This window comes from Manis pentadactyla, chromosome 14, assembly GCF_030020395.1.
Source record: "Manis pentadactyla isolate mManPen7 chromosome 14, mManPen7.hap1, whole genome shotgun sequence".
Classification (NCBI taxonomy): Eukaryota; Metazoa; Chordata; class Mammalia; order Pholidota; family Manidae; genus Manis; species Manis pentadactyla.
In genome coordinates, this window is record NC_080032.1 from 65,811,899 (window position 1) to 65,837,452 (window position 25,554).

Here is a 25,554-nt window from a genome sequence, read left to right on the forward strand (position 1 = left end):
TGTGAATAGCGCTGTTTTTAAAAGTTTAATCAGTATGTTGAGTTGCTCTAATATTAAAGAACAAGTGAAAGTGGTTGCTCTTATTTAATAGAAAATTAAATTTGTAAATCATATGAGACTGAAGTTTAAAAGCTTAAAAATTAGATGCTTAAATTTGTATCTTTAAAAATTGAACATTACTTAAATTCTAAGATGACACTTTCTATACAAAAAGGCTTCCAATTCCCATTTGAAAACTTACATAGTATTTTTTCCATGTACCAGTATTGTCTTTCTGGCTGGAATGTACATTTCTGGAACAGAGGGACTTGTGCTTTTAAAAAAAATATCTGTTATTTTGATTATAATGCTATGCACCAATCATTGGTCAATAAATAGTAGGAAGAATGAATGCATGATTAACTGATTCAGAATTTATTTCTCATGAAATTTTCTTAAAAACAACCTTATCATTTAATATGGATGAATGTAGTAACCACAATGTTGCTCATGTGAAACCTTCATAAGATTATATATCAATGGTACCTTAATAATAATAATTAAAAAAAACAGAAAACAACCTTATCACTACTGCCAAGGCATAATTATCAGTAAAATGTAGTAGGAATTAGTGAATACTGTAACTATTGCAATAGACTGGGATGCTAATAGCACCAACTAAGGTGTGTCAATGGCCTCGAGCTAAAGACTGCAAGGGACACGACTTGAACCAGTGGGTTTTACTTCTGCAGTGAGAATACGCATCACAGGGGCCCATGAGCCACGAAATGTCTCAGGAAGAGGGTGTCTCTTTTACCAAGACACTTCATGGCTGTAAATTCAGTTATAGAATTTGGACTTTGGTGATTTGGGAGATGGTCTCAGAAAATGGGGATTTACTTTAGACTGGTTGTTGTGAAGGAGTGGGGTCAATTCTATGAATGGGTGTTACGATATTATGAGTTACAAGAAGTACATATTTGGTCAAATATTTCCCAGGTATATTTGGTCTTTTGTCCACAGTTCCAGAAAATACTCCAGAGCCTTAAAGGTGAACTGGCGTCTTGTCATGTTAATGAAGGCTTTCAGACCCACCCAAGGGCAGAGGTTCGGGAGATGGGGATGGGGCTGGAAGTTGAATCAGCCAACGACCTACGGCTTAGTCAATCATGACTGTGCAGTGAAGCCCTCAAAAGAACCCCTGGGAGGAGCTTATCTCTCTTTCTCCCACAGAGAAGCACCCGCCCTTGGGTGGGGTCCAAAATTCTGTCATTAACACGACAAGACACCCATTTCATTTTAAGGCTCTGAAGTGTTTTCAGAACTGTGAATGAAGACCACATATAACTGGGAAATATGTATTTGGTCATCTAAATGACCAAATATGTATTTCTTACAACTCATTTTATTGCAGGTGTCCATAAGTCCTTAGGGAAGGCTGGCTAGAACAAGGACAAAGTCGTAACTGGTGAAGAGGCAGCAGTCATTCCTTTCAGCCAGTAGAGTGGATGACTGGTATTTTGTGCGGGCCTCAGACAAATTATGAAGTGGCTTTGCTTTCTCTCTTGATCAGGTCCTAGACTAATCCTGTCTGAAGCTGGTATAATATGAGATTTTATATCCAACAGGAAAATAATATGGCCTGGTTGTGAGTGCCAGGTCAGTTTTGTTTATTGCTGTTGTCTTCTTTCAGGTGCTAGTGGAGGAGATGCATAAAAGTAAAGGAATTCAAGATATTTTTAGCACACAAAGTCTACAGGACTGGATGTGTGGGCAGAGGGGGTTGTCAGGAGTGATTTCTAGATTTTGTCTTTCGAACAGAAAAGATGGCAATGATCAATGACATGCACTAAGAAATACCAGTTTTGTGTTATCTTCTAATTTAACACTTACCAAAATATGTGAAAAGTTAACATTATCATATCCATTTTACAGATGGGAAAGTAAGGCTTAGGTTAAATACCTTGTCCAGTGTCACATGGAACCAGAACTCAGATTCAGTTTTGCCTGACTCCAAAGTCACACAGACTTTTTAAAAAACTGAGACAAAATACAGATAACATAAAATTCACATTCATAAATTCACTGATAAATTTACACATAAATGCAAATTTTAACCATTTGAAAGTATACAGTTCAGTGTTTTTTTTTTAGTACAGTCACAATGTTTTGCAACCATCACCGCTACTAAATTTCCAATTTTCATTACCTCAAAAAGAAACTTCATACCCACTAAGTTACTTACATTTCCCTTTTCCCTCTAGCCCCTACAATCATTAATCTTTTTGTCTGTATGGATTTACCTAATCTGGACATTTCATATAAATGGAATCATATCTTACATGGCATCTTGTGTCTGGTTTCTTTGATTTAGCACAATGTTTTCAAGGTTCATCCTTTTGTAGTAGGTATTAATACTTCATTCCTCTTTATGACAGAATAAAATACCACTGCATGGATATACATCCATTTATCAATTGATGGGGGTTTCCACTTTGGGGCTATTATGAATATCTGCATACATGTTTTTGTTTTAATGTGTTTTTAATTCTCTTGGGTATAGACCTAAGTGTGGAATTGCTAGATGATACTTATCCTGTATTGAACTTTTGAGGAACCACCAAATTTTTTCATAGCAGCTGCACAATTTTACATTTCTACCCACCGATATATGAAGGTTACAACTTCTCCACATCCTTACCAGTAATTGTTAACTATTTTTTTTAGTTTAGAGTCATCCTAGTAGGTATGAGCGATACCTCACTGGGGTTTTGATTTGCTTTCCCTAATGACTAAGGATGTTGAGCATCTTGCCATGTACTTATTAATAATTTGTAAATCTTCTTTGGAGAAATGTCTATTCAAGTCTTTTGGCCACTTTTAGATTAGATTGTCTTTTGTGATGAGTGGTAAGAGTTCTTTGTATATTCTGGATATTAGCCTCTTATCAGATATATTATTTGTAAATATTGTCTCCCATTCTGTGAGCTGTCTTTTCATTTTATTACTGTTGTCCTTTGATGCACAAAAGTTTCCAGTTTTGAATTCTAATTTCTTGATTTGTTTTTTCTTTTGTTGCTTGTGCTTTTGGTGTTATATTTAAGAGACTGTTGTCATATCCAAGGTCATGAAGTTTTCCACCTGTTTCCTTCTATGGGTTTTATAGTTTAAATTCTTACATTTAGTCATTTGATAAAATTTGAGTTCACATTTGCCTATTGAATGTGGTAAGGCCCAAATTCGTTCTTTTGTATATGGATGTCCAGTCATCCAGCACAATTTGTTGACAGATTATTCTTCTATTCACTGGTCCCAGCACCCATATTTAACTCATTCACAGACTTATGTACAGTAAGGTTAAAACAGTACAATTGTGCATGGCATTCAACTTGTCCTGAGGGATCTGTTTATCCGCATTGCAAGGGTTGCTAAGTAACACCTGAGCAGTGATAGGATTATTCTGAATATTCTCACAGTCGAGGACAGTTGTAGGGACAAATAGATGCTCTCCTGCCATGTTGGCTCCTTACATCTTGCTGGATAAAAAACACTGTTTCCTTGCAATGCTCTGCCATCCTTTCCTCCCAAATATTATTCTCTTCTGTCACACCTTATATAGTGAACATTTACTGAGAGGGGTGTCACATATATACAAAAGGTAGAAAATCTTGACCTGTTCCACACTGTTGACGTTAAAAGACCCTCTGAGAGAACAGATTTTTTTTTCTCTTCTCAACATCCAAGCATCTCCCTTCTAAGCCTTTACTAATATAGGACATTTGAGGCTGTGGTTTCTAAATCAAGGACTTTAAAAAGAATGTTTCCAGATTTTACTCTAGGCATCAACTCACTTTTTGAGTGTCTTCCTCACAGTCCTCATATTCATTTTAAGATCCTGTTTTAAAATAGCCTGAAGGTGACATGCATATTTCATATCCAGAACAAATCCTCTTATATACAAACATGAAAACATGCCGCAGACAATTAAAACATACAACATATGCTTGGATTAATGCTTTGAAGAGATAGTTGGGGGTTACAATCACCCAGATTCTCTCAGGTTCTGTCGATCATGGCTGGATGGAAGTTTGTTCACTTGGAAGTGAACCCCAAAGGAAAAGAGTAGAAAAGCCTATCACTAATATCACTGATAACTCAGAGTGAATTAAATGATAAAGGACACTGGTTATAAACACATTCGGACCTCAGCATGCTTTTAAGGGTTTACCTCTGCGTTCCCCGCGGCCTAGAAGTCCTACGGACGCTCTCGCTCCCCGCAGTCCTGTCGTTGCCCAGTAGGGGACGCTGTGGCATTAAAAACTGCACCTATTGCATCATCCCCTCGGTGGGCCCCGTTCCTTCTCCATTTTCAAGACGTTTTTTTTGTAAGTCATACATACGAGTATTTTTCTCTAAACTCTAAGAAAGTGAGAGTTGAAGAAAAACAGAATTCTTGAAGGATTGTCCTTGTACCCACTATCTTCAGAGGTATTTCATTGTATGTGACATTCTTGGAGGTTGGTATCAGAGTCCCAAGGTACGAAATGCATCTCGTAAGTCATCAACCTCATACAGGGGCTGCAGGCAAAGAGAAATAAGCGGAGTGGATGACTTTGTAACATTTTCGGAAGAAAGAGAGTTGGAAGGGAGTAGGAAGCAGGGGGGAAACAATCCTGAGGGGCGGGTAACAGAAAAAAGACCCCAGTGACCTGGGAAGGGGGAGAAGTCTGAGTAGAGTGCTCCAAATTGTGAAACAAAGGGAAGGCACTCCAGGAGGAGAGATGTCAACAACGAGAACGGAAAATTGAGAGTGATTCACACAGGCACACATACATGAAAATGTAAGAAATAAAAGGAAGGAAAATACTCATAGCCCCAGGTAAACATGACGGTGGAGAGAGGAAGAAAATGATAAGCAGAGAAAGTCTCTTACCAAAAGGATGCGTCGAAGCTGTCTGGACAGACGGATGGAATTTTCATGCAGCCCCTCCCAGGCTTTGAAAGTTCTTTCCCGATTTTCCACAAAAGTATTCCAGCAATAAAAATAATCTTTAAAAAGAGAGGGGGAAGGGGTAGAAGATAGTTCATTTCCCAAATCAAGAGTAAAGAAAGAAAACTACCGTCCCCTTTCATTCCCGTTTTGCCCCAAAGCCCCGTGCCCGAGCCATTGCTTCTTTCTCTTCAGTTCTAGCTGGTAACTTCGGCTCCAGAGCAGAGCGGGTGCCCTGGGACCGTGTCCCCCCTGCGCTTGCCCCCCGACTGTTCTCAGCCTGACCTGCCCTCCCGAATGAGGGCGGCCCCGAGGCAGCGCGGAAAGGCCCCCTGGGCACCTTTGAAGGTCATGATGGCGATCTGGACCCCTGCGCGGTGCAGCCGCCGCAGCCCCTCGGGCTCAGCCTTGTGGTCCTCGCAGAAGTAGAGGCGCGCGGTGAAGATCCTCAAACTGAGATTGGGGTTCCCTTTCAGAAAATCGGCCACGTGCCGGGCACAGTCGTAGCAGGGGCTCCAAGAGGTGAACCAAGTGACGCGGTAGCACCGGCCAGGGTCCAGGTCCCAGTCGGAGATGTAGCGCAGGAAGAGCAGTTCCACGTGGCACCCCGACTGCGGAGAGAGCAGAGCACCCTGCTGAGGTTCCCCCACTTCTGCTGTGGAGCCCGTGGCTTTTACAGCCGTTCATCCATCTTCCTCCCCCAGTGATATTTTTAGGGTGTCTGCAATTTTGTCCTTAGGTTACAGGAAGGTTAAGCAGTTGCCCCAAAGAGCACAGAGTAAGCGTGAGCCAGGACCCTCTGCACCCTGGGCCCTGCGGGGTGGAGTGGATTTTCTGTGGAATGGAGAGGATGAAAGGAGCTGGGTGTGCACCAGGTAGGAGAACACTAAGAAGAGGTTAAGCTGTGGTTGTGAAGTTACTTCTTGTGCCTTTGAGGAGGAAAAGGGCTTGGAAGTGCTTGTCACATAGCATTGTGGAAATACACTGCACCACTAGGTGGAGGTGTGGAAATTTATAGTTGGAAGGACTGGGAGAGGAAAGAGAGATGGTGAGGCCAGCAGGTGGGTGTGGTGGGACAGGTAATAGCACAGCCAAAAGCAATTAAATAATGTGTCTGCTCATGTATCATCTCTGTGATTGTAAAGATCGCAACATGAGAGACATAGCAAGTCCTTAGAACTGTAGAACAGTCATTAGTCCCAGCATCTGAAGACCTCAGTTTCATTTTCTGGCATCATTACCCGATGGTGGTGACTCATATGATTTAGACAAGTTACCCAACTCTTGGATCTTTTAATTCCTCCTCAGTAAAATGGGTTGGTGTTGTGAGGATTAAAGGAGAGAAGTAAAGGGCTGGCAGCAGCAAAGCCTTCCAGAGCTAGAAGGTGTCATCTCACCAAATAGGTAAGAGATTAGAACATGAAACAATTGCAGTGAGGTAATTAACACAATACAGATGAAGGCAAAAACAGTTGAATAGTAAAACACTTAAGCAAGGAGCCAGACAATGTCATTCCACCCATGGGTTCGTGGGTGGAATGTCAAATGTGAAGACCAGATGTCATCCCATGTAATGAGAGAAGAAATATTCCTTGGTGGAAGCTTATGTACAGTTATCTCTTTTTTTTTTTGAGAGGGCATTTCTTATATTTATTGATCAAATGGTTGTTAACAACAATAAAATTCTGTATAGGGGACTCAATGCACCAGTTATCTCTTGAGAATGTAATTCTCTGATCTTCTAGCTGCTGAGAGGTTGATTTAATTAGTCAACTAACTGAGGCTCCCCCCAGTTTTCTGGGGTTCACCATACTGACTGTACCCACTGGTCTATGATTTATGGAGGGAATAGAAAGCATTTGTTGAACAGAATTGGGTCATTATTAATTCTTCCCAAATTTTTCTTAATTTTCAAAAATTCTGAAGACATAGTTTGTTTTTCACATCTAAAATTTTGCTTGCATGCGCTGCTAGTATTCCTCCAAATCAAAAGGCTCTTACCGTTGATTTCTTCCTTAGTCTCAAAGGTAACTTGGACACTGGGGAAAGGGGAGGAAAGTTTGAGGGCAGCTGTTCCTGGCATTGAAGCAGAGTGTGGCATTAATATGCCCAGCATGACCTGGGAAGGCATGGAGTGACATTCTTTAGGACATATCTATTACGGTTTCATGGACATGTGAAAAAGAAATAAAAGACTTGAGGAACCTAGTGAAGACATAAATTCAAAACAGGCTGAATGCAATACCATCATTACGTGGCTATAAAAGTGCCCGCAGTTTAGCTTTTAACTGCCTGGGAAGCAAATATTAATTGATACCTTGTTTCGAAGGTGACCGAAATCCAGTGAGAAGGAGGTGGCGCTATCTCTCCGCTTCACCACGTAGCACAGGTAGGTCTCATGGCGACCCTTAGCCCAGCGGACGTTTTTGAAATGGTAAAGAAACTTCCTCTGCTTCATCAGGAGGCTGTGGATGAGAGGAGGGAGAAATGAACTGGAAGACAGCTCATTGATTGGTCACCCCTGGCTTTCCTTCAGCTTTAAAAAATCTGTAATTACTTGGACCAAACCAGAGAAGATGCTCTTACTTCCTTTGCTGGATACCTTCGCTGTGAACTACTAAGCTTGGAATCCATTACAAATCCCCTTTCATGCTTACATAAGACCAGCTGGGACACAGCAAGAACCCCAAAGCTGTACAGACTCCTTCCCAGCTGTCATCTGGATGCTGAGCACTTGGAATTACAAACTTGTTCCTCAGCCCCATCATTATGTTTTCTGGTTTCCCCTCTGGACTCGACCTAAGTGTCCAATATGTACTTCCGACTCAACATGGCCCAGTCTTCCTAAACGGCCCTGTCTGCCTGTCCTGCCTCCCCTCTCGTTCCCATTTCAGGAAACCAGGCTAAAAGCTTGGGATTGTCTTTAATTCTTCTCCTTCACTGCTCATATTTAATTAATGATCAAATTTATTGATTCAAACCTCCAAATAGTTCTTGAATTTCTACCTGCTCTATTCTCTGTGCTCCGCTTCAGTCCAAGCCCTCATCTTTCACCTGATCTGTTCTAGTTTCAGCCTTCAGGCCCTCCGATGTAACATTTCTCTGAGCTGCACCTGCACGATCTCACAGAAACCCAGGTGTGCTCTGTCATTCCCATGCTGGAGAAACCCCTACCAAGTCTCTTCTATCCACCAGATAAACTCCAAACTCTTGATTGTGGTACTTAGGCTAGCTTTTCCATTTGGACATCTGTCTACATTTCAGCCTCATTTCCCACCACTTCAGGCCCCCCAAGCCGCAGAGCCCTGATGCTTGTCTCCTTTCCTTCAGCCTTCTCTTCAGTCACCCTGCTGATGATGCACTTCCTCCCACCGAATTCTCCCCTGCCTTTTTCCACAGGGCAAAACTTGCACATCTTTCAAAGCCTAAACACAGTTTCAACTCTTCTTGTGAGACCTCTCTCGCCAGCACGATCCCAAAATTTCTAAGCAAAATCGAACAAGTACTGCAGCAAAAGCCCTTCCTGTACTTTCCTATTCGCCAGAATATCCCTAGCAAAGCACTCATCCTTTGTTGCCAGTTGATTGTTGACATCTTTCTCCCCAGTTAGACTTTCTGTGTTATGAGGCAGAAAGTGTTACTTTATGAGTAATATTTTTTAACATATAAGAGCACTACTTGACTATTGCCAGCTTGAATACTACAAAAATGTAGAAAGTTTAAAATTTTTTAATGTTAATTAATGTTAAAATTAGAATATCAGTGCCTAGTAATTAGACATAGTGTCTAATGACAATTACTGTTAAGATTCTTAGGATTTTCCTTCTAGTCTTTCTATAGGCATATATTGACAAGATTTTGATTATGCTCTTTTCATCTGTAATTTTGTGTTCAGCTGCTTTTTATCCCAGTAGTATAATCTAAATATTATGCTATGTTGTTCACATGCAGAAACTGCTCTTTTTTTCCAAACCCCAGCAGTGTCTTGCATGTCATGAATTGGATTGTGGAAATAGTCTCTACTAACCCAAGTTTCTTTGCAGTTGTGAACGTTATCACAAGCTATACAGTGTGGTTGATACCAAAGCACTGATAGTGGTGGCCCTGGTCTTGTCTAGAAATGTATTCACCCAATATAGAGATAATGCTGCCACCTAATGGTACCACTCAGAATTGCAAGGAACGTGCTTTTGTCCCTTTCATTAGAAATGCATTCAATCCGATTTGTGGAGATAATGCTGCCTCCTACTGGCACTGAGCAGAAGTACAAAGAAACTGGAAAAGTAAAGACCTAGTCAAGGATTTGAATATGGTTTTGCTAAGAAGAGAATTGAAACTTCTTCACCTTTTTTTTTAACATTTAGGTATAATTTACATACTTTGCTCACTTAAAATTGTACAAATTCTATGAATACTGGCAGATGTAAACACCCAAAACTACTACCATTGTCAGGATACAGAACATTTGCAGAGTACACCCTCTCCCAAGGTTTCCTCATCCACATTTTCAATTTTTCTCCTCTCTCCAACCACTGATCTGCCTTCTGTAACTACAAATTACTATTCACTTTATAGAATTTCATGCAAATCATACATTATCTTTTCCTTTGTGTCTGATTTTCACTTAGGATAATGACTTTGAAATTCATTCACGGTGTTGTATGAAAGTAACATTCTGTTGCATGAACACAGCACATTTCATGTATTCACTCACCTGTTGATGGGCATTTTGATTGCTTCCCCTTTGGGGCTATCATGAAAAGCTTCTACGAATGTTTATGTCCCAGCCGTGTGTGGACTTAATGATGCAAATTTATATTTTAATAATTTTATATATGTGATAGGTCCTGAATTTAAAAGTGAAGTATCCAAACGTCAACCTTCTTAGGTAGATAAGTAAGGACAAGAGCTTTTTATAGCTTTCTCACTTCAGATGTCTCACTTCACACACAGGAAGCTTAAACACTTTAAATCCTGAGACAGAGAACTAGATTTATCACTCGTATACACACTATATCAAACAATATAAAAGTTAACAGTCATTATTTTAGAATTTAAAATGGATATTTATTTGGCAGGAATCCAAAATGGGTGCTAATAAAGATTTAGTAATAATTAACTTTAAGATGATAACTTATTATGGTAATAATCACCATAGCAACACCACCATTACTATTATTATTGGTACATAATTAGCATATACTAGTCTTTAGCATGTATAAGTTGAATACTTAACAGGTGCTTAATAAATACTGAAGAAAAAATTCTCTTCGGGACTCATCAGTTTTAACCGGATTAAGCATCATCTCTTACCAATATATTCTTTAATATTTAACTTTCCCTCCTGGACTGTATGCATGAGAAAGGGTGTGGAGATGGGGGAAATATAAGAACTATATTAATATATATGAATAAATATATAATATAAAATAAATTAACTATATCATGCACCACAGCGGGTATGGCAGGGACCTCTTTCAAGGAGAAAGAAAGCATATTCTGGAAGTATAGAAAAAGAGATGACATAGGGGAAGGAATTCAGACAGACTTTCACCTCCTGCCCTACATGAAAAGCCAGCAGTCCTTTCCTATTTCTGTCAGATGTTAGCAGTCATGGGGAAGTGAATTGCCTGATTGTGACCTGTTAACTGACTTGATCCATTACTTCCTTTCAACTCAGTTCCCAGTACCCTGTTCTCGCGGTTTCTCTTCTGAATGAAGGACTTTGCAGAGGCAGTTTTTCAGCCGGCAGGCTGCCTGCCAGCTGCGGTGCCAGCTGTGCTCCCTGACGCAGAACTCTTGCTGTGTCCCCAGCAATGCAAACCAGAGACAAACGGGTTAAAAATGATTGTGACAAAGTCCTCTCCTGCCTTATGCTTTATCACTAATGTGCTCTGCAGGTATTATTTTCCTTAACAATAATATTTCTCTTCCTCTCCTGTTGAATTTCATCTCTCTTTCTCGTCTTTCTCTGAATTGCAGCTACTGGTTTTACCACTGATTTGCATTTCATTAAACACATTTATCCCACCGGACCCTTTACCTGTGACTTAACACTTCAGATTAGTTTTCAAAATCTTATTGTAAGCTGAGCAGACATTTGACATTTATGCCCTCATGAAAACTTTCTTCAGAACACTTAATATACCACTAAAATCTTAACGTCGTAAATTCTTTGCAAAAGAATTGAGATAAAGCATATGGACTGAGTACGATTGTCTTATATTTGTAGTAATCATAAAAATAGAAATAGGATAAGTTCTAGATTGTCATAAACACATGTGAAGACATTGTGAAAATCTTAAAGAATCACATGTGAGGAGTAAATTAAGCCATGTCTGAAGAAATGAAGAGACTAGATAAATAGTAAAAAATGCCATTAACTGCTTAACAGTTGGATTTGTAACATTGAAAAACTTCCTTGACTGAATTTTTCTCCTTATAGCAGACATAATCATGGTGAATTTCCCACAGTTAATTTTAAATATTAGCATTAAAGAATATAATTTCTTTACTATTAACTAAATTATTTTCAAGAGCATTTATAGTTGAGTATTTACATTGTTACAGTTACCACTACTCTTTTAATACAGTATAGTATTGCTGTTATATTTCATGATTCAAGTCTCTAAACATTTGCTGTGTTAATATTACCAAAAATTAGTTCTCACTGCAGGACATGTCTCAGGACAAGGTGCATGCAAGTCCTTTTGACTATGGGAAAGAAAGAAAGAGAAAATTAGGCAGAGATGGTGTACGATCTGAACAGAAGATGAGACAGGTTCAGAAAAATAAGTATGCATATTGAGCAAGCAGATCTCATGAGTCAGAGAGTGCTAGGCAAGAGAGAGTCACCAATCTCATTACTCAGACTTGTTCTGAAAGAAAAGTGAGTGCAGCCAGCCCTGAGGAGCCAGCTTTACCTGTCCATGGTGGAATCCAGAGTGTCTTTCTTAGCTCCCTGAAAGTCTTAGGTCAAGGAAAGGTGCCTGCCTTGAGCACGGCTGCCTCACTGTCTGGCAATGCATCAGCACCACACATTCAAATTTGAGCTTTTACCCTTTTGGGCTCCTCCCCTCACTGCATCACCACCACCAGGTACCCCAACAGCCTTCCTCCTGTTTGGGTCCAGTGAAGATGGGCGGGGTTGTCATAGGCAGAGTCACATGGGTAAGATGACTGGGGGCCACTCTGCTTAATGTTATAGGTTCCTCTTGGGCTGCATCTCTGAAGATTCAGTTCATGCTCCACAGGTACCAGAAATCAGGAGGCTGTAGCAGTAGACACTTTGTAAACTGCCATCAGGGTGACAAATAACATCTGTAATTTAAAAAGCAACATCATAATGTTGTGTTCATTTAAATAGCATCTTCTGTTCCATGAGCTGAAAGCATCTATTCCTTTATTTAATTACACTGTCTCAATCTCAGTGGAGACCAGGACTAACTGCTCTTGCTTTGTGGCTGAGTATGTAAACTCAGTCATATAGACTTAGGACATAGAACTTTTGCCTCTCAAACCACTGATTTTTAGTGTTTTTTTTTGGTCTTCCTGATTGCATTATAAGATTGCTAGAAGACTAGATGATGACTATGCCAAAAAGTAATTTTTGTGAGATAGTAATTTGAAGTCAGAAGCAGTGTCATCCCAAACAATAAAATGTTCATTTCATGAGAAAGAATCAGCATAAAAATGACTGCTTTGAACTTGGAAAACAGGTCGAGCTTTTCAAATAGGAGGCTTAAGTTCCTGTCCTCATACAACATGGTCTGTTAAGGACTTTGCTTCTCCCTCCTACCTCAGTCCATATGCATTCTATTTATTCATTCAACAGAAACCTAATACCTACTGCATGATAGAAACTGTGCTGGGTGCTGGGGGTACAATGGTGAGCAAAGCAGCTAAGGTCCCAGCTCTCTCCCCACCTCAAGGCTTACCGTCAATGATTCCCAAATCTATTGTTCCAGCTTGGAACTCTCCCTTGAGCTCAAGGCAAATGTGTCCAACTTCTGCCTCAGCATCTCCACTGGATGTCTGATGGGCATCTCAAAAATGGCTAAAACGGAGCACATGCTTCCTGTCCCAACACATGACCAGCCTTCTTCCATGTCATCTACCCTGTCAGAACTGATATGGGCAGTCTTCCTTGAGTGCTCCCTTCCTTTTTAAATCCCATGCCCAGCCCCTTAGTAAATCCTGTTAATTCTGCTTACTGAATACAACCAGGAACTGATCACTGGCCAGCACCTCCAGGCCCGGGCCGCCTGGATCACTGCGTCCAGCTTCCCGGCTGGCCCTCCTGCCTCCAACCTTCTTCAGTCAGTCTGCTCCCCACTCTGCTGTCACACCAACCCTCTCCGAGCATTTTAGGCTGTGTCACTCCTCTGTCAAAGCTCCATGGCTCTTCTTCCTCTCACCGATAGCCAACACCCTTACAAGGCTCACAAGACCCTCTACCATCTGCCCCTGCTTCACCTCTCTGACCTCGTCACCTTCGACCCTTCCCCTTGCCTACGCAAAGAACACTCGCACCTGCCTCTGCCTGGAATGCTTGTTCCCTGTGTAATGTTATGGCTTGGATCCTTATTTATTTTGTCTTTTACTCAAGCACTCCCTGGTAGCTGGGGCCTTTCCCAGTAACCTCTAAAATTTCCACTACATTCACCATTCTGACATTTCCTTTCCCCTTTCCCTAACTTATATGTCTCTTTAATATTATCACTTAAAATACACTGCTATGTTCCTCACTGAGTGTTAGGTCTATGAGAGGAGGGATTTTTGTCTTCTTCCCCCGGTGATATCCCTTGTACAATGTTGGAGTTAGTAACAGAGTGAACATTGTTGAATGAATCAATAAGACCTTCATGTAACTTAAACTCACATGGGAAAGACGTGAATCAAGTAACAGAGCATGTTAATATATAGGTAAGACAGTGATGTTTGCTATGAAAGAAAAGTGCACATCGCATAGAGAGACCTGTCTGGCCTATGCATCAGCAAAAGCACTCCTGTTGGGTGATGGTAATAGACAACCTTTTAGCTCCCTCCTCCATCTAAGATTCCTTGGTTAGGTTATGGAAGAAAGGACGGATTTTCTGCTTCCTCTTAACATTCCATATCCTGACTCAAACTCTCTAATCACACCCTTTATAAACTGTAGGAGTTTTGACTTCCCTACTTTTCTTATCCTTTCTTTCCTCACCCCATCAATTCTAGGACGTGAAGGGCAATTTCTGAAGTGGTTTTATTCAAATAGCAGCTAATAGTTTTGAGTGCTTATGTGGCTAGGATTGTGTGAAGCATTTTGAATACACAGGAATCATATCTAGGAAAGCTGCCGGTGGGGACCGTGTCTCTGGTGTGCCCTGGGGTTTTGCTCACGGTCACTGATTCTATGGACTGCAAATTCTTTGCCCCACTTGGGTCCCCAGACCAGGAGGGCATGATGCCAGCTCACTCTGCAGGACTCTGGGAGGAAGTGGACTTAGTGGGGTGCAAACTCCACACCTCTTTACAATGCCGTTCATACTCTCCTCCAATACAGCCACACCACATTGTAATGGTACAGAACATTTTACTGAAGTGTTGGGGAAACTAAGGGGAATACTTCCTGTGAGAGAAGTCATATAAATTAATAGGTTAATTATGGCTTTTTTATAGTTTAAGAAAAAAATTTCCCAAGAATTGAACTCTTCACAGGAGCTCTTCTCATAACCTGTTCCTACTCCTCCAGTCCAGTCCTGTTTGTTATAGACTTTCTTCTTTTAGCTTCTCTCCATAAGACACTCTACCTTGGGTTGCCGGGTTATTTTTACCCAAGAATCCATGCTTCCTCTTTAGATATTCAGAGCTCTAAGACTTGAGAAAAGATTCCTCAGGGCACCAGAGAGTCAGTAGAGCGTGGTCACCATTGGCGCTGTGAATTCCACAGGATAGATGGGTCAGGGAAGGAGGGAAGGAGGCTCCAAGATCTCTGCAGAGGCCTCCGTGGGTGTGGACACGTGCAATCCCGTCTCTTTAAGTTGTGTGCTTGGATGTGAGCTGGGCCTTCACCATACTTTCATCCAGCTGTCCAGAGAATAACACACACACACACAAATATACATATACACACCCTCACACACATCCTTCCAAAAGATAAATATTAATTCATAGAGATAGTAACCTCTCTACATGCAAAAAATAGAAATTTCCCAGCTGCATCAGCAAGAAGGCCCCTCACTGACACTGCAGCTTGTATGTCACATGATTCTGCAAAACTGTATTCGTTCCTTTTGTAGCTTCCCGTTTTCAAATGAGACCTCTTTGTTCCAGCCGGAAATAAATAAGCCGGCCCATTGCTGACCCACATGCTTCTTTGTTTGGTTTTAGTTTCTTTTTTTTTCTTTTTTGTATTCTAACCATTTTTAAGTGTATGAATTAGTGGCATTAATTACATTCACGATGTTGTGCAACCATCACCGTTGTCTGTTTCCAAAACCTTTTCCTCACCCCTTCCAAAGAAGCCTTATATCCATTAAGCAATAATTCACCATTTCCCCTCCTCCCAGGCCCTGGTGACCTCTAATGCCTTTCTGTTTGTATGAATTTGCCTTTTCTTGATATTTCATATAAGTGGAAACATTTGTCCTTTTGTGTCTGGCTTGTATCATTTTATATAATGTTTTCGAGATTCATCCATGTTCTGACATACATCATTCATTCCTTTTTATGGTTGGATGATCCATTGTACGTATATACCACATTTTATTTATCCATTGCTCTGTGGATTGACATGTGGTTTGCTTCCACCTTTGGTTATTGTGAATGACGTTGCAATAAAGATGTGCGTACAAGTATCTGAGTCCCTGTTTTCAAAACTAGAAGTGGAATCATGTGCTTCTTAGTGGCAGACTCCTTTAAACACACACATACATGTATACAGTCTGGTTGAAACTAGGAAATTATGGCTTTAAATTATGGCTCAGTAGCTTCTCAGATAAGGGCCCTCCTTTCTGTTCAGCTCTGACTAAGGAGAGATTCCGTTTTTTCTATTCACCAACGTATCATCTAACGAGCCCGGACAATAGCTGGGAAGTAGAGAAGCTGGGATTGAGATTTGAAATGAAGTCAGCCTTACTTCACAGCCCACAAAATACTGTCATGCTGTTAAAAGCAATCCTGTAGATCTTAGTCAGGTTGGCCACACCAATTTAGAAATCTTCATCAGAGCTGTAGAGGATTTTTTTCCCCATATCATTTAGTATTGGGTTTGGCTTCATATGTCAGGCAAACTCAGTAAATTATGTATGTGACATATAAAAAATGTAGACAGTTGGCCTAGTAAGTAATTAAATCTAAATCTAATTGAAACATGGACCCTGGAACTCTATTTTGTCAAAAGAGTATGTGTTTGGGAACCCTCTGCACTGTTGGTGTGAATGTAAATTGGTGCAGCTACCAATTTACTACTGTGGAAAGCAGTATGGAGGTTCTTCAAAAAGCTAAATATAGAAATATCATGCAATCCAGTAATTCCACTTCTAGGAATTTACCTAAAGAAAACAAAGTCCTTGATTCTAAAAGATACGTGCACCCCTGTGTTTATTGCCACATTATTTTTAATAGCCAAGATATGGAAGCAACAAAAGTGTCAGTCAATAGATGAATGGATAAAGCAGAGGTGGTACATATTTACAATGGAATAATATTCAGCCACAAAAAAGAAAGAAATCCTGCCATTTGTGACAACACGGATGGACCTAGAGGACAATATGTGAAGTGAAGTAAGCCAGGTGGAGAAAGACAAATACCATATGATTTCACTTATTTGTGGAATATAAATACAAAGCAAAACAGAATGAACAAAACAGCAGTAGACTCACAGACACTGAGAATTGACTGGTGGATACCATGGGGAGGGGTTAGGGTGGTCAGTGGTGGAGAGGGTTGGGGGGATAAAGGGGCACAAAAGTTCTCAATCATAATAAAAGTTGTTCATACGGACGGTAGTACAGCATTGAGGATCTAGCCAATGATTCTGTAATGCCTTCCTATGTTGACAGATAGTAGCTGCATTTGTCAGGTGAGGATTTAATAATATGGGTAACTGTTGAATCACTGTGTTATATATTTGAAACCAATGTAAGATTGTATATCAATGATATTTCAGTTAAAAAAAAGGAGAGTATGTGTTCATCACATTTTTAGCCAGAATGTGTTTCTCACCTCTTAGTTCAGTGATGGGACATTAGTCTCAGCCAAGCACCAAAGAAAAATCAAATGCATGCTGGGAAACACACAAGACCAGGTGGTATGAGATTCTAGAAAGGTGGCTATTGAGTCAATTCCTCCAAACTGGTTTCTAAAGAAGAATTATCTGTGTATATTTTATAAGTACTTCATTTTATAAAGTACATTTGATAAGGTGCTGGCAAAATCTAATAAATACAACACAAAATACTCAGTGAATATTCCTGTAAAATATCATTTTCTGTGTGAAAATCTTCCTTTTTTAGTACATATATTATGTATTATAAAGAAGATTCTCATCAACATATATAAATGTTTTAGATATTTGGTACTTGAAAATGAAGGTTATGGAGGGAAAAAAATTTGGTGTCTGTTTTGGTGTTCTCTCCCTATGGGGGCAATTCAAAAAATGCTTCTGTAAGTAATTTATGAACACCATCTTTGAAAACTGAATTTCATTCCTTTAGTTTTTTTATCTAAGGCTTTAAAAATAGACAATACCTAAATGACAATATAAAATAACTAAATATCAATAAAAGACAAGGCTAAAAATTACAGAGTCATAGCATCTCAAAGTTGAAGGAACCTTAGTGTTCATCTAGCCTATGCTTGCCAGAATGGAATATGCATATGTAGAGATATCCCTAAATCTGGGGGCATAACCACACGTCACGGAGTAGTTAAGATAAACATATCATGCTATCCTAGAACACGAAGGTTTTTCAAAGATTAGAGGAAAACAGTATTTTTATTTAAAAAGTTAAAGTAGAATATAATATGCTCATTCACTTTCCTCATGTTTATTGTTTTTCTCTGCTATCCTCTCTCACCCTTGTGTAAAACTTCTTGTAAAAGACTTCATGACATGCAAAATTTCAATGACTTAAATGCTCTCTTGTATGTAGAGTTAGCCCGCATCTGGCAGGCCCACAAGTATGCTTGCTAATATAGCATCATGTAAGTGTTAAAGGTGAACTATCAATTCCAGGGAAATTTCGGCCTAACATGGATTATTGGGAATTACATCCTCAGATGTACAGCATTTCTTATTTTAGTCTTTTATAGGACAGTTTAATGGGGGAAAAACATTTGAGAAAATGATTCTGTAATTCTCTGTAGAAAGCATGAATCCTTGCTAAAGCATCCCAAATAGTGGTCTGACTACCTTTTGTCATCTCAGCAATGGGACATGTGTCACTCACTTATGCCATGAATTCAGATAGCTACTATGTGAATTTGAAAGCATGGTATTTAGAATATGTAGAACATGCTTGATGAAATTTCGCATCCTCTTTCCAGGGAACGGAGACAACCTGAGCGAAGGGAGTAATGTGGCTGTACTTCATACATTTGGGCAACAATGAGCAGCTTAGGATGGTTTGAGTGATGGCTCATAACAGAACAATGATGACAGATGGCATTGAGATATTATTCGTATTTCATATAAGTTTCTTAAGGAAAACTTTCTAACAAAGTCCAGAGCAAAATAACTTGTAATGGCTATTAAAAAACGTTATTAAAAACCCATGATTTGTCTAGCATAAGGAAATAACATTACTTCAAAGAAAGCCATGTTCCCTGTTCACTTCATCTTTCAAAGGGAAGTTACATGTCTTATATATTACAATAGCATTTTTCATTCCTCGGGAGCTAGAGTTAGTGAGATGTAAAAAACAATCTTTGTGGAGTTCCATTCATCTATTTTTAAAAGCTATTTTTCCTTACTAAATACCCTCTCCCCTCATCAGCTTCTCTTGAAAAACCACAGGACAACCTGGTTAGCTTATTTTTCACAAGAACAACATGACTTGGAAATTGCACCTCGGTTGGCTGAGCTGGGTCTTGGACATCTGGGCTTCACCACTGTTAGTCTTTATCATGGGAAGTGCGAAGTGAGGTCTCATTATGGCCAGGCCCCGAGGCCAGTAGGCCTCCCGGGAACTCTCCAGGGCATACGTTCCTGTGTCTGAGAGCCAAGGTGATAATTCTCCAGGCTGCTATTTTTGGGGACCAGGTAGATTGTTCAATATGATACTTGTTGTTTTTGAAAGAGCCCAAAAAGGGTCCGCGTGGGTGAAAGTGTGGTTTTTGGAGTGCTTCAACTTCTGCATTTCCTGATTTTTGTTTTTCTCAGTTTACTGCCAGACATATTACTGAATTTCTCTGGGGATATGAAGAAGTTGAGGGACAGAACTTTCAACATATACAGGAATTACTCACTCATCTGCTGCTGTGCAGCTGCCTCATTGAGGTTGAGAGAACAAATAGACAAGTATTCATCAAAAGCCCAGGGCTGGGCAAAGGGCTGAAGGGTGCTTTTTGATGGGAAGAGTAACTAAAGAAGCTTCATCGATCATGCGCGCAGTGAGATATAGTATACAGCAGTGAGAAGGGCTCGGGTTTGTAATCAAGCATATAAAGATATCAATTCTGTCTCCACCATTTCCTAGCAAAGTCTTTGAGTGTATTGCCTCATATGTTTCAGTTTCCCCATGTGCAAAACCTGAACAAATATTAGTAAAAAAAATCTAACCTTTATTGTGCATGCTCTTACTTCATGTCAGTTTCTGGGCTAAGCATGTTGCATATATTATCTCATTGAAATCCAAGAGGTTGGGACTATTATCCCAATTTCAGAAATGAACACTGAGGCTCAGAGTTTGGAAGCAACTATCTTGCAGGACTGTTAAAGATTAATGTCAACAAGTGACTGAGCATGATACCTAGTACATGGAAGAAACCCCATAAAGAATGATGGTTTTTATAAACTAGTATCACAATAGCTGATATATTTAGAAGACCAGATATTTCAAAAATAGAAATTGTGATTATCAAGTTATCTAATCTCATGGTTCACAAGTTTTCTGATTAGTAATACAACGTGTGTGAGCAGTTTTGATGTTCTCACACTTCAGTGTGAGTGAGTGTATGAAACTGAAGATTACAGTGTTTAATCCCTTCAGATTTTGATTCAGTAAGTCTGTTGTGCATCCCAAGATTCTAACTTTTTGACAAACTCCCATTAATTCCAAAGCAGGTGGTCAGTTTGGAACCTAAATTTGATAAATAGTGGCCTAGAAGACCTCAAGAATCTTTCCCAGCTCTAAAATGATGTGTTTGTATGACTTCATATACTTTTGAAAAATTGATGTGTATGTGAATTGCTTAGTTGCTTTTTAACCAGCTGAAATGCCAGGGAAAATTAAAGATGCTCCAAATAACATGGAGATCTGTTTTCTTTTGTGGGTAGCTGCATTCTGAAGACCAAATTCCACATGGGTTTGTGCAGTGATTTAATAAGAGAAATGATATGATTCCCATGAGTGGTAGGAATAATCTCTTTTTTAAAAAAAATTAAAACAGCAAGATGCTCTTTTATTATATCACATAAGCAAAGATTTAAAAGGCTGTGAGTACCTAGCATTGACGATGTTGTGAAGAAACAGGCATTCTTACAAACTGTTGATGGAAATACAAATAGGTACAACTTAACTAGCAGATAATTTATCATCACATATATACCAATCCCTTAAAATATGCCCTTTGCCCCAGCAACTGTACTCCTGGGAATTTACCCTAGGAAATAATTAGACAAATATACAAATATATATCCAAACATGTTCAAAAAGTCTCATTTATAAAAATAAAAAATTACAAACTTCTCTTTAATGGCCAGTTTTATTTTTTAAAATGGTTATACTGGAGATTGTTAGACATCAACCTTGGACCTATTATTTTCATCTTAGCTTTTTTCAATGTGGTTATAAGTATGCAAAAAATGTTTAGACTAATTTATTTAAGCATATGCCTACTCTTATACATAATTTTTATAATAATAATATGATAGCACATATGCTTTAAAACTTAATGCATTGTTTTTTCCTTTACTTTTGAATTTTTTTCCCTCAATCCATTTTCCTCCTTTTTCCACCCATTGCAGTACCCTCTCTACATATCTGAGTTCTAGTATATATCCCAGATATATCCTTGAATTACATCTTGCTGTATTTTTCTCCACATTTACTTTTTTTCTACACTGACACAAATATACACACATGGAGTGTTATTTTATGGCTTTACTACCATGGAATCATAAATACATTCTTGCATCTTGCTTTTTTTATTAAGGTATCACTGATATACACTCTTATCAAGATTTCACATGAAAAACATTGTGGTTACTAAACTCAACCATGTTACCAAGTCCACCCCACACCCCACTGAAGTCACCATCCATCAGTGTAGTAAGATGCCACAGAGTCCCTACTTGTCTTCTCTGAGCTACACTGTTCCCCAGGATCCACACACACCATGTGCACCAATCATGATACCCCACAATCCTCTTCTCCCTCCCTCCCCACCCACCCTCCCCAACCCCTCCCCTTTGGTAACTGCTAGTCCCTTCTTGGAGTCTGTGAGTCTGCTGCTGTTTTGTTCCTGCAGTTTTTTACTTAGTTGTTATACTCCACAAATGAGGGAAATCATCTGGTACTTGTCTTTCTCTGCCTGGTTTATTTCACCAAGCATAATACTCTCTAGCTCCATCTATGTTGTTGCAAATGGTAGGATTTGTTTTCTTCTTATGGCTGAATAATATTCCATTGTGTATATGTACCACCTCTTCTTCATCCATTCATCTACTGATGGACTCTTAGGTTGCTTCCATATCTTGGCTATTGTAAATAGTGCTGCGATAAACATAGGGGTGCATATGTCTTTTTGAGTCTGGGATCTTGTTTTCTTTGGATAAATTCCTAGGAGTGGAATTCCTGGGTCAAATGGTATTTCTATTTTTAGTTTTATGAGGAGCCTCCATATTGCTTTCCACAATGGTTGAACTAGTTTACATTCCCACCAGCAGTGTGGTAGGGTTCCCCTTTCTCTGCATCCTCACCAGCATTTGTTGTTACTTGTCTTTTGGTTGTTGGCCATCCTAAGTGTTGTGAGGTGATATCTCATTGTGGTTTTAAAGTGCATTTCCCTGATGGTTAGCAATGTGGAGCATCTTTTTATATGCCTGTTGACCATCTGAATTTCTTCTTTGGAGAATTGTCTCTTCATATCCTCCATGCATTTTTTAATTAGGTTATTTGATTTTTGGATGTTGAGGTTTGTGAGTTCTTTATGTATTTTGGATGTTAACCCCTTATTGGATATGTCATTTATGAATATATTCTCCTGTACTGTAGGATGCCTTTTTGTTCTACTGATGGTGTCCATGGCTGTACAGAAGCTTTTTAGTTTGACGTAATCCCATTTGTAAATTTTTGCTTTTTTTTCCCTTTCCCAAGAGATGTATTCAGGAAGAAGTTGCTCATGTTTATATTCAAGAGATTTTTGCCTGTGTTTTCTTCTAAGAATTTTATGCTTTCATGACTTACATTCAGGTCTTTGATCCATTTTGAGTTTACTTTTGTGTATGGAGTTAGACAATGATCCAGTTTCATTCTCTTACATGTAGCTGTCCAGGTTTGCCTACACCAGTTTTTGAAGAGGCTATCATTTCCCCATTGTATATCCATGGCTGCTTTATCATATATGAATTGACCATATATGCTTGGGTTTATATCTGAGCTCTCTAGTCTGTTCCATTGATCTATAGGTCTGTTCTTGTGCCAGTACCAAAATGTCTTGATTACTTGGCTTTGTAGTAGAGCTTGAAGTCAGGGACCAAAATCCCCCCAGCTTTATTCTTCCTTCTCACAATTGCTTTGGCTCTTTGGGGTCTTTTGTGGTTCTGTATGAATTTTAGAACTATTTTCTCTAGTTTGTTGAAGAATGCTGTTGGTATTTTGATAGGGATTGCATTGAATCTGTAGATTGCTTTACGCAGGATGGCCATTTTGACAATATTAATTATTTCTATCCATTAGCATAGGATGTATTTCCGTTTACTGGTGTCTTCTTTAATTTCTCTCATGAGCGTCTTGTAGTTTTCAGGGTATAGGTCTTTCACCTCCTTGTAGGTTTACTCCTAGGTATTTTATTCTTTTTCATGCAATTGCAAATGGAATTGTTTTCCTGATTTCTCTTTCTGCTAGTTCATTGTTAGTGTATACGAATGCAACAGATTTCTGTGTATTAACTTTGTATCCTGCAACTTTGCTAAATTCAGCTATAGTTCTAGTAGTTTTAGGGTGGATTCCTTAGGGTTTTTTATGTACAATTTCATGTCATCTGCAAACAAGGACAGTTTAACTTCTTCCTTACCAATCTGGATGCCTTTTATTTCTTTGTGTTGTCTGATTGTCATGGCTAGGACCTACTGGTAGGGATAATCTTCACAAAAAATAGCTCAAAGTGGACAAGGAACAATTGCTAAAGAAAGCATAGCATAATTAGAAACATTCTGTCTGTAGAATTGGCATTCTTCACTCTATTTCTGTCTGAATAGTCCCGAACAGTTATTGGAATCAGCTCACCCTCTGCTCAAGTAAGATCTGGCACCATATTAGCAAATTCTTTCTTTTTGTTGTTTTTATTTAGGGTCTGTACTAAACATTGCCTTTCTCAACCATCAGTCCATGACTGCTAATCAAATAACACCCCTTCTTGATTTAATTAAATTCCATATCCTTGATGAGATTTGAGAAACAACTATTTGCTATCAGCCCCTCCAAATTCTTTTTACACACTTGAACCTGGTGTCTTTCTCTCCCCTGGACCCCACATCTTTCCTCCTTCTCCACCCACCCATTCATTGGCTGGAAGTACCAACAAGAACCCCGACACTTTGTTACCAGAGGGGGACAGAGAATCAACTACCTCAGCACAATCAGAAAAAAACACCACTAACCATTCAGTACACTCAACACTTCGCTTAATTATTTAGCATGGCCCTGCTTCCCACATATCCTGGTTACTTTAGACCCCATCCACCAGTACCTTAAAGAGGTACAGCATAAGAAGTAATATCAAAGTTCTCCCTATTGAGACAATTATCCTGGATATACTCCATAATTAATAATTATGCCCCTTCAGATAATCTTAAAAATCACGATTATAGCAGACACAAGGCCACATACTGGATAATTTCATATGTATGAAAAACCCAGAATAGGAAAATCCAGGGAGGCAGAAAGCAGACTGCTGGCTGGTTGGTAGCTGGGGAGAGAGGGATTGGAAATGACTGCTTAATGGACATGATAAAAAAGTTTTGAAAGTAGATTGTCTGCACTGAATGTCGCTGGATTGTCCACGTTACAGAGGTTCTTGTGTGTTATATGCATTTCACCTCAAGAAAAAACATTACTGGTTAATTCAAAGACTTCAACGAATTGAACAGTTGGAAGGCTGAGAGTGATAAGTGAGTACTCCCTCCCCATGCAAGCTGTTGGCTATCACTGTGTAAGTGGAGGAGAAAGTTCATACGCAAGGCAAGCAAAGGTCGTGTATGCCCTGGGGCAGAGGAGAAGACAGAATAGAAATAGGAATGGGAGAAAAGAACTCAGATATAAATGGGAAGCTCACCTGACCAAAACTTAGGGAGCAGGGGCTAAGGGGCATGTGGGCAGGACTGTATGAAATTAAAGGCCTCTCTGTCCCTAACAGGAGGAAACACAATAAATTTGTGGTATAAATTAAAGCATTACTTTATCAAAAAGAAAACAAGAAAATATATGCCACTGTAGGAGGCAAGAGTGTCCTTTAAAATAGAAAGAAATGAGTTGAGGAATAAAGAAGAGCCTCTAATCTCCTTGAGGGAAGAGCCCATGCTTTACCCAACTCCGTATGCCCAGCACTGTGCCAGGTACAGGGACATAGTCAATAGGGTCTCCTCTCACCTTCTAATTCGTTTACTGTTACAATGGTCCTAAGCGTTTGTTATCCTTGAACTCTCCTTTTACCCTTGAAGAAACTGAAGCCCAGAAGGGTTAAGATCACAGTGGTGGAGTCAGGGTTTGTACACATGTAGTTTAGCTCCATGCTTTGAAACATTTGCTATATTTCCTAAAGGAATCAAAGAATCATTGATTAAACGATTGAGTAAACAGCAAACACTAATTCTCTATCGTGAGAAGAGGAAAACTGAGCATCTCTGGTATTTCCCATGTACTTCATTCTGGCCAGATTCATAGCTCCCAGTGGCTGGCTGTCCCCACAGAATCTGGAAGGAGCAGAGTTCCTGGGTAGTCCTTGCAGTGTGTGAAAGCAGAAGAGATGCCAGCAGTCAGCCCCAGCTTTGAATAAGGGAGCATGTACCACATCCCTCAGTTGATGGGCAGAAAGCATTCTGCATCCTGTGATAAATGAGAAAACAAGCAGGATGGCACCCTCTAGTTCTAGTCTCCAAAACAAATAGAACCTTCAGTTGTTCCTGTCAATCACAGTGAACAGGATGATGTAAACGCATG

General features: G+C 39.6%; 2 protein-coding genes across 3 annotated transcripts in view; one reads left to right on the forward strand and one right to left on the reverse strand.

Annotated features, from left to right (window-relative positions):
* The window catches only part of RIMKLB (ribosomal modification protein rimK like family member B), a 156,598-nt gene that overhangs the window by 10,852 nt on the left and 120,192 nt on the right, over positions 1 to 25,554 (forward strand). Inside the window, exon 2 of one of the 2 annotated variants that reach the window (XM_057492305.1) lies at positions 7,299 to 7,358. The exons of the other annotated variant lie outside the window; for it this stretch is intronic. The gene's annotated coding sequence lies outside the window, so the exon portion shown is untranslated. The remainder of the gene's footprint in view (positions 1 to 7,298; positions 7,359 to 25,554) is intronic. 2 annotated transcript variants of the gene reach the window in all.
* Positions 1,324 to 12,302, reverse strand: AICDA (activation induced cytidine deaminase). Its single transcript, XM_036909920.2, has 5 exons — positions 11,893 to 12,302; positions 7,287 to 7,434; positions 5,310 to 5,580; positions 4,913 to 5,028; positions 1,324 to 4,557 (listed from the first exon to the last, which is right to left on the reverse strand). Exons 1-5 carry the CDS (start codon positions 11,898 to 11,900, stop codon positions 4,504 to 4,506), a joined length of 597 nt encoding a protein of 198 aa, XP_036765815.1. The 5' UTR covers positions 11,901 to 12,302; the 3' UTR covers positions 1,324 to 4,503.

Excerpts from the sequence above, each read along its gene's own strand:
- AICDA (XM_036909920.2), bottom strand. Across the intron at positions 5,029-5,309 it reads CGCCATCATGACCTTCAAAG|ATTATTTTTATTGCTGGAAT; the intron begins GTGCCCAGGGGG and ends CTCTTTTTAAAG. Across the intron at positions 4,558-4,912 it reads AGCTTCGACGCATCCTTTTG|CCCCTGTATGAGGTTGATGA; the intron begins GTAAGAGACTTT and ends CTTTGCCTGCAG.